Source organism: Macaca nemestrina, chromosome 1 (assembly GCF_043159975.1).
Source record: "Macaca nemestrina isolate mMacNem1 chromosome 1, mMacNem.hap1, whole genome shotgun sequence".
Taxonomy (NCBI): Eukaryota; Metazoa; Chordata; class Mammalia; order Primates; family Cercopithecidae; genus Macaca; species Macaca nemestrina.
Window position 1 is genome coordinate 42919094 of NC_092125.1, and position 17244 is coordinate 42936337.

Consider the following 17244-nt stretch of genomic DNA (forward strand, 5'->3'; position numbering starts at 1 on the left):
GGAGAAGTGCTTGAACCCGGGAGGCAGAGGTTGCAGCGAGCCGAGATAGATGGCACCACTGCACTCCAGCCTGGGTGACAGAGCGAAACTCTTGTCTCAAAAGAGTAAAGTAAAAGGATATGGTGAAAAATACTGAGAAATAAATTTGGACAAGCAGGTTAGGATCAGATATGGAAGATATTAAATGTAGTCAGAACTTTGGAGTCTAGGCAATAAAGATGAATGACTTTTTTGATTGGTAAGTAACAATGTGGTGCTTCAGAGGAATAGCTGTTTAGCAGTAACAGGCAAGACAAATTGGAAGAGAGAAATGACTGGAAACAAGGGTACTATATAGAGGCTACTGAAATAGGCTTGCTATGAAATCATTAAATTGGTGGATATGGAATGGAAAATGTGAGTTATATTGGAAAAGAAAAATTAGAACAGACCTGGTGGCTGAGTAGATATGAGAAGAGTAACAGGAAAACAAGGAGTAAAAACATGATTCAAATTTCAAATCCAAGTGACTTGGGAAATAATCAGAAAAATCACCTCATCACTTTTACCACATTTATACTGAGACAGTACTAATGCTGATCATCATGGTGGCGGCAGGAGTCTCCTCTTTCAATAGATGAGCAAACTGAGGCACAATTTCCTGTGGTCATACAATTATCAAGTGATAAAGCTGGGATTTGAACTCAGGCAGTCTGGTTCTGCAGTCCATGCTTTTAACCACTACTTTTCCCTGAGGAGAGTTTAGGAAGGAGAGCTAACTAATGCTTTCACTCTTTTGGCACAAACTCCCCAAAAGTGTATTCCTATAATCTTTACGAAGAAAGACTTGGATTGGGTACAGAGGCTTTTTAGAAATTTTCTACTGTTTCTATTTTCTTTTCTCTACTATTAAGTCTTTTGAGAAAAATATTCTCAATGTTTAAAATTTCACTTTATTCTACTGTCTAAAGGCTAGGCAGTGATCATCACAACACAAAAAAGAGACACAACCAGACATCAGGTGCTGCCTGATTGCAGCAAACAAGTATTACTGCAAAACAAAAAACAAACAAAAAAACTGTATTTGAATCTAATCAAATGGCCAATTTACAAAAATACAGGAGATAGAAGAACATGTTATATGAACCACAACAATACAATCAGGAAAAATCTAGACTGCGGGAAACTCTATAGGTCAAAAGACATGTTAACTCAACAAATAATTATCACACACACAGAAAATGATAGAAGGAACCATAGATTTAAAAGAGACTTAGATATATCAAACAATTGAAATACAGTTTTTGTCTGCATTCTGACTTGATTTTTAAAACACATTATGAGATAATTGGGCATATCTAAACAATTTATATTAAAGAATTATTCTTAATTTTTTAAAGTATGATAGTATAGTGGTTTTATTTTTTAAAAATCTTTACCTTTTAGAGATTCAACTGAAATACAGATGAAACGATGTATCTGTTATTTGTTTCAAATTAATAGATATCAAAAGACTATGACATGAGGTATGAGGACAATGATAAAACGACTGAGCATGAACCACTAATTTTTGAAGTAAGCGATGGATACACAGGACTCACTTACTATACTCTTTAATATATATTTAAAATTTTTCACAATAAAAAATTAAAAATTTTGTCTTGGATCTTTAATTTTTTACATCACTGCCCATATACATTTTCTAAGAAAAGATACTGTAAAATCAAATAAATAAAATGTGGTTCCAAAAAAGTGTCCTCACTTACCAGTGGCTCCAAAAGCATCTAGACATTCCAAGGGTTTTCGTTCCTCAGCCAAAGCAGCCAATGTACAGAATATTAGCTGCCTAGAAGGAAATCATAATCTGAAATAACTTTACTTTACCATGCTTCACCATCATAGATTTTATTTCATTTAAGAATAGTGAATTGAAGTTCCTAGTTACTGTACAAACTATTTCAAAAGGAGACCTAAAAACATATTCCTAATTTAATACTATAAGAACTAAAAATGTGAAATTAAACTATGAATCTAGTTGGATTTTATTAATAAGTATTTATTTATTCATAAATAAAACTTGCTCACAAAAGTACCACCTTGTTCAGTAATTATATAAAGTTAGACCTATTTTATTCTCTAATAAAGACATTGGCTTGATAGAAAAAAAGAAACAATCCTTCTGTGAAAAATGTTAAGATAGATGATTTTTATTCTGCACCTAGTTCTAAATTTTAACATATTAGAACATAAAGGTTAAGAGAAGGTACATTTACAATAATTTGAAACATCCCATAACCCTATTTTCAATTTAGCTTACCGATTTAGTTTCATTTTGGGATTAAAATAGGAATCTGTTTTCTGAGGTATAGAATAGTTGGGACAAACTTGTACATCCGTGTCTGCCTCTTTCAAAATTTCCTTAGGCGGTTTAGCAGTGGAAGCTAAGACAGAAAAAAGAAAAGATTTCCAGGGCAACACAAAATAATTCCAAACAAAAGATTTCCAAGAAAATACAAAATAATTCTAAACATCTAAAACAATATACATTTTGAAAAATAACTTTATATTATTTTGTGTTAATGCAAACGGTTGGGCAGATGTAAAAAAACCAAAACCAAAGAACTGATTTATTCAGCACTCTCTGCAAAAGAGTAACACTCAGTTAAACATCTGATTAATGAAAGTTAATTTACTATCTTGACTGCCCAGCACATCAATACATCTGTATTATGATACCTAAGAACAATCACCCTAGGAAAGCACAAAATCCTAAAACACCTTTGTGTTTCATCAAACACTACATTGTTTGCTACATATATTGTACTATGGTGTAATTGTTAGAAAATGAGTATCTCCATATGGCTGCATTCCATTAGCTAGCAAGGCTTACTAAGAATCACTCTATTTCCTGAACATGGGAGACTTCAGAATATTTTCTCATAATGATTTCAAGTCACAAATTACATTGAAATGGCTATAATGAAAAAATGATTTTACATTTAATATGTTAGAATCGTTTCGCTATAAACTGATGAAATATTGATGTGTTTATATGTGTATATGTTTTAAATATTTAAGAAATGAGATATGTGCTGTGTCAGACAGTTGAGATCCTTTATGTTTGGATTTCTTGATAACATTACAGTCAGAATGTTAACTAAATGGCAACTATATATTTCTTTCTCAAATGCCAAATAATAGTATCTTTCCCTAGCACTGTGTTACATATCTGTGAGGAGGTATGTCACATATCTCACAAGATCAGCCTTTCTCAATTTAGGTTCTGTGAGAAAATCAAGCTTTATAGAAATTAATTCAGTGACTATTTTTTTTTTCAGTTCTTAAAGGAATGGTACATAGTGCCATTCTAGACATAGAGAAGTTACTCATTACATATAATACATGCTTTGGGCCATTAGTGCTTAATTTAATTCTTGAGAAGGGATCTCTAAGTAGTAACAAGCTATTAATAATTTCATGTCACTAATAGTCTTTATTTCACTGTATCTTTTTTCCTAGTGTTTTCTAACAATACATACATGACAGTTAAGGGTATAAAAGCTGTCACTGGGAAGACAATTCTATAATCTTTCATTAAAATATCTATAGTCACTTGAGTGTCACTTACTTTTTCTATACCATTTATTAAATATATATGTTGAGAATGTTAAAATGTTTTTGGAGACCTTACAGAAAGAAACCAAAATCTGATGTAATGGACTAGTGAATTAAATCATTTGGTTAAATCAGCATTATTTTATCTGCCTGATGTCTGAAAATAATAACTGGACCATTATTTAAGGATTTACATATTAATATGTTAATGAGATTGCTCAACTTACCTGCAATATAACTAGATTTAGTCTCTCCTTTATTCATATGGCGCCTAACATGTCCTAGCATATCAGTTCTTCTGGTGATTGTTGCTGAACAAATGATACAATGATAATGGGCTCCCATTTTACTGGATATCTATCAAACAGAGTATTTAATTTAAATAAGTTACTAAGACAATGAAATAGAAGTATAAGTTTACAAATTCAAGTATATTAGTGTCTTGGATTTAATGGTATAGAAGATAATTTTAATTTTGCCATGTGACTTTGAAAGGATCTTAACTTCCTTACCTGTATTTATATATACTTTTAAACCTTACTTTACAATAGGCCAGAAATTTAATTTCCTAGTTTTTCCCATTCATTCCAATCAGAAAATAATTGTACTTTCTATAAGTTGCATTTAAAAATGGCATAATATTAGGAGTGGTGTGCTGGTAAATGTTTATTAACTGGCTCTCCAGGAAAATAAAGCCCCGATTTGTAGTATTTGTAGATTTCTGTGGCATAAATACTCTGCCATAGCCAATTTCAAACTACAACTCTCAGAGATTTTAAGCTATCAGTGTAACATCACTGAATGTGAATTTAGGAAGAGATGTGCATTATTATACCATTACAGAGCACTGCCACCCAGCAGACATAATAGATGTAAATAACTGTAAGTGCATAGATAATATTAAAATGCAGCAGAACAATGATAAAGGTAAACATTTGTTATCTTTGTTTTTTAATATAACTCATTCATTTTTAGGCTTATATAACTTAATTTTTAATGGTGGCCATACTAAACCACCAGCTTGAAAGATTTCTGAAAATTTGAGCCAGCTCCAGTACCCCACTGAATGTTAAGAGACATAATTAGAAGCGTACTTTTCTAAGTAAAAAATTTCTCACTTCATAATTTCTCCTTTAGCTGAGAACAAAAAGACTGCTTCAACGGCTCTCTCCTAGTTTTGATGCCTTTTACTCTTAGTGCTGCTAACTCCTTTTTACTTGGGACCTTACAGCAAATAGAAAACCGTCAAGCACATTACCCAAGGTTCTTTATGGTACTGTGATTATCATATTCAAATATGTACTTGGACTAGGTTGATGGACCAGAATCTATTTTGACTACTACTTTCAGAATATTTTCCTTTTTGTCAACACTATGCTGCTTTTAGTGACTCAAAATAAAATTTAATAATGAGAACTCATTACGTGAATATGCATTCAGGATAGTGTCACTAAAAAATTTTATAGTTTGTATTCCCCTTAGATCAAATCTACCCTAAAAATAAAACACACGTATTTTTTTAAAAAGTTACTAAGATTTCAGAAAGTTTCTTGATTCTCTAAGATTGAACTTAAAAGGAAGGATTTGGGGAAGATGAATGAAATCAAAACACACTAAGATATTTACTAAATCACAGAAATTGAAGCTTCCATTCCATGACCAAAATTTTAAGAGAAAAAACTACTCTCTAAATTTTCCATTCCAAAATTAGTAAATGAGTTAATTTTCATTTTGAACACAAAGGAGCAATTTATCTGACTTAAACTAAAAATTATAAAATGAGAACTTCAATATAGCAATTTTTTTTTCATACTATGACAGTTTCATACTATGATAGTTTTCCTATTACGATAATCTGAAAGGACTCAGACACAGAATTTTAGAGTAAACTACACTGCTGAACATACACATTTTAGTTCCACAGTAAGTAAAAATTACGCTTTCTTTAAAAAGGCCTAAATTTAAAAATAAATCTAATATCGGATCACCTGTTCTCCAATAATGTTTGGTTTCACTGGTCGACAAGGTAAGTGACAGATGCACATCCTGTAACCTAGAATAAAGAACAGCTGGTTATCATATCACTATTCATGAAATATTCAATTATCAAAAATTATAAGCAAGTTTTATTTGATAAGAATTGGAACTAACCTTATATTTGTAATGTCATAATTACTCAAATGAGATTGCTTTAGTTTATATAATTGTTATGCATGAGATACATGTCTATGTATACATATTTACGTATATGTATCTATATACACAAATACAGAGAGATCCAGGTTTGAATTCTGGTTCCACCATGACTACTTGTTTTATCTTGGATTAGTCGTTTAGTGTCTTTGGGACTCAGCTTTATCCTATTCTCTGCCACCTTGACTTTTTTTTAGGCTTCATCTTTGCCTCATGCTATTGATATATTTGCCATTATACAGACCCTTCTTCATCTATGACATGGTACTATCTTGGTTTTCTTCCCAACCTTCTTCATCTTCTTTACAGGTCCTCTTCCTTCTCTCATGCCCTAAAATGTAGATATTCCACAGGCTTGGGTGGCTAAGGGACTTTTTTCTCATTTCCTTGGCAACTTAAGCTCCTTTCACGATTCCAATTAAAGGAATCCCAAATTATAGCTCTAGTTACTGATTCACTCCTAAGAGCCAGATCCCTATTTCCAATTGCCTATTAAGGATATGTAACTGATTATCTAGTCAGCATCTCAAAACCTACCTGTCAAGACTAAACTGATAATTTATCCCACATCAGGTCTCTTTACTTTTTTTAAATGATAATGCCTTACAGTTGCTCTTAACTCAAAGCCTGTAAGTCATCTCTAACGCCTTTTTTCTTATACCTCAGATCAGATCATTTCTTACTTGTATATGCTGAAGTGCTCCAAGATTTAGTCCTGGATGACTTCTTTTTTCCATCAATATGTACTTTTAGTTACTTATCTGATCTTTTTTTTTTTTTTTTTTTTTTTTTTTTTTGAGACGGAGTCTCGCTCTGTCACCCAGGCTGGAGTGCAGTGGCCGGATCTCAGCTCACTGCAAGCTCCGCCTCCCGGGTTCACGCCATTCTCCTGCCTCAGCCTCCCGAGTAGCTGGGACTACAGGCGCCCGCCACCTCGCCCGGCTAGTTTTTTGTATTTTTTAGTAGAGACGGGGTTTCACCGTGTTAACCAGGATGGTCTCGATCTCCTGACCTCGTGATCCGCCCGTCTCGGCCTCCCAAAGTGCTGGGATTACAGGCTTGAGCCACCGCGCCCGGCCCACTTATCTGATCTTATGGCTTTAAATATCATCTGCCTTCTGGCAACTCCCAAATGCGTATCTTTTGCCCCACATTCTTCCTGAACTCCAGATTCATATAACCTATGGGCTACCTGACATCTCCACTTAGATGCATCCCATCCTTTAAATTCCACAATTTCTGGTTCTGGCCTTCTTTCCCACACTTGATCCTAATGCACTCTTCTCCAGCTCAGTAAAGGCCAACTCCATTTCTCTACTTGCTCAAGTCCCAAACCCAAGCATTCTTGGCTCATTCTCTCACACCTCACATCCATTCCTTCAGCAGATCTTGTTGTTTCTACCTTCAATTATTTGTCAACCACTTTGAAACCTGCTCACCGAGACAAAAAACTATCATATCTTCACCATCTACCAGATCAACACCATGTGAAAGAACCCAACAGCCTAATGTACATGAGAGAACCACATCCATAAGTAAAGAAATACCACAAGAAAATATTTAAGAAAAGAGAAAAACTTGGAGGAGGGAGACCAAACCTAAAGGCTAAACAATGACCTAAGTGAGGCCGGGGGCGGTGGCTCGTGCCTGTAAACCCAGCACTTTGGGGGGCTGGGGTGGGCGGATCACAAGGTCAGGAGTTTGAGACCAGCCTGACCAACATGGTGAAACCCCATCTCTACTAAATATACAAAAATTAGCCGGGTGTGGTGACACATGCCTGTAATCCCAGCTACTCAGGAGGCTGAGGCAGGAGAATCGCTTGAACCCGGGAGGCGGAGGTAGCGGTGAGTCGAGATTGCACCACTGCACTCCAGTCTGGGCAACAGAGCGAGACTCCATCTCAAAAAAACCCCACAAAAAACAAACAAACAAAAAACACAATAATCTAAGTAAAGAATATGAAAGAGATCCTTTTAATTGAAATGAGAGCTTTTTGTTTTCATAAGAAGTCAGTATGGTTTATCATACATTCTTTATTTTCTTTTTTGAGACGGAGTCTCGCTCTGTCGCCCAGGCTGGAGTGCAGTGGCTGGATCACAGCTCACTGCAAGCCTCGCCTCCTGGGTTTACGCCATTCTCCTGCCTCAGCCTCCCGAGTAGCTGGGACTACAGGCGCCTGCCACCTCGCCCGGCTAGTTTTTTGTATTTTTTAGTAGAGACGGGGTTTCACCGCATTAGCCAGGATGGTCTCGATCTCCTGACCTTGTGATCCGCCCGTCTTGGCCTCCCAAAGTGCTGGGATTACAGGCTTGAGCCACCGCGCCCGGCCGGTTTATCATACATTCTTATATAGAATTAAACTTAAAAGACAGGATGGCCCCTAAATTAGTATCTAATTCCCCTTTCCCTAAATAACTAGTGATAATCTTTTTAGCAGTACTACTAACAAAATAGTTCCAGCATAGTTCTGACTTCTTTTCTGGGTGTCTCTTACTAGCTGCTTTATCAAGGCTGGTTGACACTCCAACCATACTTTACAATTTCTGTGCTCACATAATCATGCACAAATATAAACGTATGTTTAAGATTGATACTTAGGTTTCTTTTGAGGGTGGGACTTTTTGTTTTATCCAAATGGAATATTATAACACCTTCCCTATATATTGCTGTTTTCATTAGTAGTTGACCATGGAAATACTTCTAAGTTACCTGGTATATATATAATATACTCATTTCAATGGTTACATAATATTTCATGGTATGTACCCATAATTTATTCAATCATCTCTTTTAATTCTAAGTTTTTGTTACTAATATTGTAATGAATATCCTTCTACATTTATCCGTGCCTGTTGATCCTTTTACTTCTTCATCTTTTTTTTTTTGTTAAGAAACAGTGTCTCACTCTGTTGCCCAGGCTGGAGCACAATTATGGCACTGTAGACTCAAGCTTCTGGATTCAAGCAACCCTACCACCTGAGCCTCTCTAGCAGTTGCGACTACAGGCACAGGCCACCTCGCCTGGCTATTTTTTTACTGTTTATAGAGACAGGGTCTTACTGTGTTGCTCAGGCTGGTCTTGAACTTATGGCCTCAAGTGATCTTCCCGCCTCAGCCTCGCAAAGTGCTGAGATTATAGGTATGAGCCACTGTGTCCAACCTCAATTCTTTTACTTCTAAGGCACTCCTAGCAGAGGAACTGAGTGGTGGATGGATATGTGTATTTTTAATTTTAAAAGATGTTGTCAGATCTTTTCCCAAAAATGCTGTAATAATTCACATAATTCACTTAGGAAGCCCTTTAACTTGAAAAGTTCTCGTTTTCTGTCCTTTGATTTTATTCTTTTCATGATGAGTCATCTTGTTCAACTTATTCCCTCAAATTGTGTCATTTTTATCATGATATAACTGATATATTTGTTTCTGTTTCCATTTATCTGAAGTAGAAAACGGCTAAGATTTCTGAATTATCTTGTATCCCACCACCATTCTGAATTCTCTTAACTCTAGTAGATTTTTTTAAGCCATCAGCAGAAAAAGAGATATTATCTTGTATTTTCCAATATTCATACAAATTATTTTATTTTCTTGTTTTACTATGTATTATACCTTCCAAAATATGTGTAAAATAAAAGGAAAACTTATTAAAACATTGTTCAAGAAGCAAAATGGACTCCCAGGGCCAGAGTACTCAGTATACAACAGATGCATAATAAATGTTTGCTGAACTAAACTGTGTCATATAGATCTCTACTGCCTATAAAGCTATATGGTGTTTTATTAAATACATTAGAAATGAGGGCATTAAACCCCTCACATTTTAAACTGAAAATATTTGATTATAGTCATGATAAAATGCCAAAACTGGTAATAAATGTTGAATTTCATATATATTACTTCTTTGCCAGCACAAAAATACTAACCTTCAAATTCAACTGAGACTTTCCAGTGTAAATTCTGGAGGTGACGACGAAGCTTATGGCTATTACAAGCTCTGAATTTTTCCTTAGGGCACAATGGACAAGCCTGTCTGTTGCCTTAAAAAGAAAAAAGAATCAGTAAACCACAGAATATTCTAGTTACTAATGCCTGGATTCAGCTACAAAGAGGTTAATGGGGTCTCCCCTGCCTACTTCTTAAAGTCTTTGTTAACTTCAGGGAGAAGTCATTACTCTTGACCCAGGAGATAGTTCACAGTAATTGTTGTAGCACATGATCAGCGGTTGTTTTTTCACCCTAAAATTTTCCTCTCTGTGGCTAGCTGATGTGTTTGTTGTTACTGGGAACAAAGAGGTTGAAGAAGTGATGAACTGTATGATATCCTTCTGGCCAAATTTTCTGCCACTGAGAGCATCACTCTGTATTTTGGACAGCTGAAAGGACAGCAGTTACACTCCCAAAAGGACAGGAATTGGACAAAGAGCAAAAGTATCTGCTGTGGTATTCCTCTACTAAACTGGCAGCAACAAAAACAGTTAATATGTGGAGTTAGAAAAATGGAAGAAGGAAGTGGAAGGAATAGATGGGATCTGATATAACTGCTGTTCTGAGACTGGGCGCATAGTTACAGTCACCGTATCCATTACTGAATTTACAAGTTCTTCCTTGTTTATTAACATATTCTCAAAAAGATTATGTATCATCAAAATGTCTAATTAGAAATATAATGTATCTCAAAAACTTTCATAGTATAGATGAAAGAATTATATTTCAAATTCAGGTTTAAAGCAATAAAATATACAGCAAGAATCAATAACAACACATTTAGTAATTTTTTTCTTTTTTTTCTTATCATACCTCTCAGCTCATATTAATAATTTTTAACCCAACAAATATCTTTCACATATAGTGTAATACAGTGTATGTACAATTTTTATTTTTACACTGCCTACTTCAAAAAAACCAAGCAGTCAGTGATCTTGAGGATGCAAACCAAGCACTGAGGACAGTAGAGCAGAAAGAGAGCAGTGTGGGGCACCGATAACGCGCGACTCTCGCACGAGCCCTAAATTGCCTATCTTGGGACTTCATTTACCTGGCAGAATATAAACCTTTTAAGACACTGTTTTTTGGGACCTCTGTTACTTGTAGCCAAATGCAATTCCTAACTTGCTGAATAGACAGCCCTTAGACATCTGTGAAACTGTAATTGTCTTGAGGAGTTGTAAAATAACTTATTTCCATAGCAACTCTGCACATAAGCGGCTGCCAATTTCCTAAATAAAAAACTGTATTTTACCACTGTTCTAGTTTAGTAAGAATAAACAAGTCTACTCTTATCAAACTTATTTTCATGAATGCAAAGATGATAAATTACTAGAAATTATGAAAAAAAAAAAAACCCAAACATGGAAATACCTGCATCAAGATTATCTGAGTTCAATGAGCTGGTAGAGTCAAAATTTCCTTCAGTTACAAAAGCTAACTTCTCTAGATCAGCAAGCTGCCTTTGAATTGAGATGTGTCTCTCTGGAAAAAAAAAAAAATGAGAAGATTATGCTTTAACAGTTTGTATTCTAGTTCCATTTTTATTGATCACGTCGTATAGAAGTTTATTTCCTATAACACAGTGTTATGGACCTAGATGGGGAATACTGCCACAACTTGGTTTATAAAATAACAAGTGTGCTTCAGAATGAAAAGTTGGGGGGAAACCCCATTGCATAAATTTAGTTTGAAAATTTTATCTAATTGGTCAAAATAATTCTATGAAAAATGTTTCTCTCCTATGCAAAATACTGAAGAAGGAAATGTAAGCCATGTTTTCTATCTTCAAAGAACTTTTAATCAGGTGGGAAAAGGCAATATGTCAACTTCTATCATATGAGATAGGATGAAATGAACACTAGATGTAGTATGATGCAGGCATACAGAAGAAGGAATAATTAATTTTAACAAGTAACTCTGAGAATGTCTTTACTGAAGTGCCACTTGACTGAGACTTCAGGTATGAATAGAATTTCAGTAAGTAGAGATTTGCTAACTGGTCTCATAAACTGAAGTAACCTCATGAGCAAATGCATGTGGTATAAAATATACAACCATGCCACCCCACCCTTGGTTGGAATGTGGTATATTTGGGGGGATGGAGTCAGTAGAAATATGTGCAGCCAAAGATGCAGTACAGACCAAGGAAAGCATAAATTCTATGCAAGTTAGTTTGAACTTTATTCTTCAGGTAATGGTAAGTCTCTGCAGGTTTTTGAGGAAGTGAATTATATAATCTGAATGAGTTTCAGGAGGTTTTCTCTGCCAGTAACACCAAAGATCAGTAACAGAGAAAATCAGCAATGGGAAGAAACAGAATAAAAGGTTAAAAAAGAAAAAAAAAAACAGTAACAGAACTTGGGATATGAGAAGTAAAGGTGAAGGATAAAATCAAAGATGATTCTAAGATTTTGAGTTTATGTGGTTGAGAATAATGGTACTATTAAGCAAACAAGATAGAAGAAACTCTTTTGGCAGAAAGGAAGAGGAAAAGAGAAAGGAAAATGTAGTTTTTGACATAGTGTGTTCGATGTACTACTGGAACAGTATTCCAGTAATAATGTACAATAGGCAGCTGGTGATTTGTTTTTGGAGCTCAGGAGGGATTCTGGAGATATAAATCGTAAGTAACATGTTAGGTGAAACTATGAGAATAAATAAGAAAGCCTAAGAAAAAAAGTGTGAAAAATATGAGAAAAAGCCACGACCCAGTCTTACCCAGTTATGACTGATTTCAAACAACTAGGCTATGTAAAATTAATTTTAAAACATGATTTATATTTTAATTCTAATGCATTTCAGATTTCTCAATCATTACATATTTGTCCCACTAATGCACTTTCAGGTTTCTCAAGCATTACACACTCTTCAAATTAAAATGCTTGTAAATTTGGAAATAACATGCATAAGTCTAAAATATGTTTAACATGTTCTGATTGGAGTGGGTAGGGGATACATTTCTCAATGTTGCTGAACCCGCTACTGATTATTATACATAGATAAAATCTGGTAGTGAGGTATGAGAGATGTAGATATTTATAAGAAAAATTAAGTAGAAGGAATCAGAAAAGTAGATTCAGAAAGAATAAATGGTAAGGGGAGTCAAGATAATGCAGAAGCCAAGGGAGAAGAGTCTATAAACACAAAACGTTCAACAAAGTATCACAAACAGTTGTAGAGATCAAGAAAGCAAGTCTGGTGACCTTTGAAAAAGCAGGTTCAGTGAGGCGTTTCGGAGTAGAAACAGAATTGGAAGGTGAAATAAAATACAGAAAATTAGGTTTTTCTTTTTTAGAGAAGTTTGATGGTATAAAAAAGGAAATGAGTGAGACTGTAACTTGCTTTTTTTAAGTACGGGGAACCTGAATATATGTGCATTCCAAGGGAAAGGAACAATTACAAAGTGGGGACTGAATATATATTAAGATTAGGAGAAACTGATAGGTAAAGAGCCCAAGGAGACAGGAGATGGTGGGATAAACCACAGGGCCCTCTAACATTATGTTATTAGGTTATACAATTTAAAACCTTGAGACTTTAAAATTCAATTCTTGATATTAGCATCTTCTTGCCTACTTCTCTCTGAGCTTCACTATCAGTTCGTTTACCCATTTGTATAATTTGTGTCCTTGTTCACTTTCCCCACAAATAAGCAACAGGAAGACAAGGCCTATTCCTTGCTCATCTTTCTGATGGCCAAGTGCCCAATGCAGTAACTTGCAGATAGGCGGCACTAAAGTTTGTTAAACAAGAAGTTAAAAAAATCGTTAGACTTTTTGGATGCAGTAGCACACTGTGTCAATAATTTTGGAATCCAATTCAGCACTATCAGACATTCCTGCTCAAATTTATTAAAAGGTAATTTTTTATATGATTATTATTTAGAGATGGTGTCTTGCTCTGTCACCCAGCCTCCATGGAATGTAGTGGCTCAATCATAGCTCACTGCAGCCTCAAACTCCTGGGCTCAAGCAATACTCCTGCCTCAGCCTCCTGAGAATCTAGGGGTATAGGCTTGTGCCTGGTTATTCACTTTATTTTTAAAGGAGCAACAAACAATATTGGTTAATTTTTTATATTAGATACTGGTCAAATGAGTTATAATGAGATATAATTTCTATAAACAGGTAAAACTTTTTCATCTTTCATAAAAATCTTTTGCTAGGTCAGACAGTAACATTCCAGAAATGAACCCGTGTGTACAAACTAACCTATCTAATTTGTAACCATAAAGGCTTTCGGTTCCAGAGTTCAAAGATCTGTGTATGTGAGACAAGATAAACAGCAATCAATAAAGACGTGCCTATTGAAATTATTCTATTAAATAACACAAAATAAGGGAAAGGAGTTTGGTTAAGTTAGAAAACTAAAAATCCTGTGGTCCACTACCGAAGAAACTCTTGAACATCTAAAAATTCATGATATGCCTATAAACATCTCTGAAATCACCTTCTGGTTTAATACGTATCAGACAATCTGTATGCAAAATACTCAATCTGCTTTTTGTAACACACTATTAATCCAGAAGTCAACAGGCAAACCTCTTGTTAAATTAGATGTCTCCAACATGCAAGGAGGGTCTTTTACAACTTGTATTACTTTTTCCTCAATTTTCAATTCTATTTCAGATAGGTTATCTTCATCTTACCTAGTTATGACTGATTTCAAAGGACTAATTAGACCAACTAAAAATAATTTTAAAAATGTGATTAATACATGTATTAGTTCAAATGCATTTCAGACTTCTCAATCATTACATATTTGTCCTACTAATGCATTTTCAGTTTCCCATATGGTATGCATTCCTCAAATTACATATTTGTAAATTTTGGAATATACAGATAAGTCTTTACTATGTTTAACGTATTTTTGATGGTGGGGAGGTGGAGAATGCATGCATCTCCTAAAGCTGCTGAACCACTTCTGACTAATATAAACAAATACAACCTGGAAGTGAGGTAGGAGGCTACTTAGGAGAGTAGAACCCCCTCAGCTCCCCATGCCTCCCCCATCCCTACCCACTGTAGTTGAAGAAACAACTGGCTTTATTTTGTACCTACAAGCTCTGATCTTATATGATGAGAAGGGGCTTACCTCAAGCATCCTGGCTTTTCTTTCCTGTGATTAGACCTACTCTGAAATCTATAACAATTTGTATGTTGTTTCAACACTGCAAAATAATCCTATCTATATCCAATGTTTTATAAATATTAAACTCAAAACTGGTCTAGAAGTAGGAAAAATAATGAATTAAAGATTATTTTAAATTCCAATTCAGAAAGCACATAAAGGTCAATTTATGACCACAAACTAAATGTTAAAAGAACTTACATTAAGTCTTTCTTAGACCTTACATTTAAAAATTTTAGAAGATCCTTAAGAAAGTGTTACTCATCAATCTTTTAAATTCCTATATGGTCCAATAAACCACCACTTAGAAAACATGCAGGCACATTGAGAAGCACAATAATATGGGCCATTAATTCTCAACAGTCTATTTCTGATGGAATGGAGTACAAAACTCAATTGGTATTTATGTATGGGTGAAAACATCCATAAATTTAGTCGATTCTTTTCTAAACTACTACTCAGCCTCAAAATCTCTTCGGAAGCAAGCTGCCCATAGGGGGGAAAAAACTGAAATGAGAAAAACTCATCTCCTTGTGTATGTCGAAGAAGAAAAGCTAGTTGACAGTAATGGTTTATAAATGTTGGCAGCTAGGATCCACTACCGTAAACAGGTTGCCTCGGTTACTATGTCATATTTCAAAGAACCTAGTTAACCACGGTAGTCTGGACTGTGGGAAACTACCAAATTATGTGTAACTTCCTATTTTTGTACCTTAAAAAGATTCCCTTTTACGAAAAAGCCCTTAACCTCATTATTTCCTTATATCTGCAGCATTCCTGCCCTCCGCATATCCCTCACCGTGACATCCTCGTGGCTTATGAAGATGCCGTCTCCCACTCTGTACCCTTGTTTTAGCCGCTACACGGGCCTCTCTTCCCTCCCCTCCATTTCCCTAAACCTGCCTTGCCCCATAAAAACCATCCCGGTGAAGAAGGGTCTCCCCTACTTCCCAGCAAGGCGCACTTTCTCTTTTCTGCGGCAGAAAGATCTGGGCCTCCTGCACTTACTGCTTTTAGCCTCCTCAGGGGCAGAGGCTAGGGACGGGGACAGGGCCGGAGCCTGGGCCAGGGCAGGGGCTGGGGCTGGAGCCGAGGCCGGAGTCGGAGCCGAGTCCAGAGCCGAATCCGGGGCCGGAGCTGGGACCCCAGCCGAGTCCCGGGCCGGGGTCGGGACCTGGACCTGGACCTGGGCCACCTCCACCTCCTCCTTCTCCAGAGGCAGCAGCTCCTCCTCCGCCATATTCTCCATAGTTACCGCCTCCGTGCCAGGCCCGCCCGGGGACCCGGAGCGGGGCTCACGGCGGGGTCAGAGAACTGACGTGAGTGCCCACTGGGCTGGATCCAAGGAGTAGGGAAGCAAGTGGGGAGGGCGGGATGCGTGCAACAGACAAAAGATGAAGAACCAGTGACCAAATCCTGTTAGTAGAAAATAGCCACAGGGTGCGACTCCAGATGCCGTCCGCTTCCCTTTCCCCGCGGCGTTACCACGCCACCACAAACTGCGCAGAAGCGTACTGGGGACGGCGTCCAATTGGGTAAGAGGGTTCAGTTTCTACGGTGCGTCTCCTTCCCACCGGCCAACCACCAGACCGAACAAAGACTACAGCACCCAGGGTACACTGCGCAGCCTGGGGCGGGGCCGACGAGCAAGCCTTGCAGGAAGTAAATGCAAATCTAAGCAAAAGCTGCGGAGCGGTGGGTAGACACTCTGGATCCGGGCGCAGAACTACGTTTCCCAGCGGGCATACGGTTGGTGGGGCGGGGTGTGTCGGGGGGTGGGGGTCCCTCTCCTTTGGCCTGGGGCTTCGGAGTCGCCACCGCAGCCGGCGCCGGTAAGGTAGGAACTGGGGGGGGGGGGGGCTACGTTGACGTTTTGCTGGGCAGGTTCCCGCTCGTCCCCCGCCCCAAGTATCCTGGCCGGCGGGCGGCCGGCCGGGCTGAGCACTCAGGAGTCACCCGGACCTGGGCGGGGCAACTCTGTGGGCGGATCCGAGGACGTCTCAGCTCCGTGGAGGGTGTGGTTCTGGCCCGGCTTGCCTCCGGGGCTGCCCCTTGCCCAGTGTTGGGGTCTGGTCGGTTCGTGCGGAGCCCGCGGGCCGCGGCGGTTTACTAGCAGCTGACGAGCTTGCCCGTCCTTCCAGCTGACTTGGAGTTAGGGTCTGTTTTGCATTTCGCACCCTCATCTACACCGTGACCTGAACGCTCTTTTCCTTTGTTTTTATTTTTGCTTTAGTCTTCCTGTTGCCAATATCAGCAGTTCTGCGGTGTGACCAGTGGATAGAAATTAGTTGTTTTGCTCTATTTTGCTTTGTTTTCAGGCTTTTAGTAACCAGAGCT

At 37.3% G+C, this 17244-nt stretch overlaps 2 protein-coding genes across 18 annotated transcripts in view; one reads left to right on the plus strand and one right to left on the minus strand.

Moving 5' to 3' along the window:
* LOC105484593 (tRNA methyltransferase 1L) overlaps window positions 1-16995 on the minus strand; it is a 47618-nt gene extending 30623 nt beyond the window's left edge. Inside the window, exons 1-7 of one of the 3 annotated variants that reach the window (XM_011746386.3) lie at window positions 16870-16995; window positions 11149-11259; window positions 9714-9827; window positions 5583-5647; window positions 3822-3951; window positions 2297-2420; window positions 1746-1825 (exon numbers count right to left, since the gene is read on the minus strand). In XM_011746386.3, the coding sequence (XP_011744688.1) occupies window positions 1746-1825; window positions 2297-2420; window positions 3822-3951; window positions 5583-5639 (391 nt within the window). In that variant the 5' untranslated portion in view covers window positions 5640-5647; window positions 9714-9827; window positions 11149-11259; window positions 16870-16995. Of the gene's footprint in view, window positions 1-1745; window positions 1826-2296; window positions 2421-3821; window positions 3952-5582; window positions 5648-9713; window positions 9828-11148; window positions 11260-15915; window positions 16399-16422; window positions 16552-16869 lie in introns of those variants that run through there. The other 2 variants (XM_011746385.3, XM_011746384.2) reach the window with 2 other exon arrangements.
* Window positions 16519-17244, plus strand: part of LOC105484591 (SWT1 RNA endoribonuclease homolog) — a 141174-nt gene continuing 140448 nt past the window's right edge. For 12 of the 15 annotated variants that reach the window (XR_011611988.1, XR_011611989.1, XR_011611996.1 and 9 more), the window contains exon 1: window positions 16928-17064. The gene's annotated coding sequence lies outside the window, so the exon portion shown is untranslated. Of the gene's footprint in view, window positions 16603-16669; window positions 16745-16927; window positions 17065-17244 lie in introns of those variants that run through there. The other 3 variants (XM_011746374.3, XM_011746375.2, XM_011746376.3) reach the window with 3 other exon arrangements.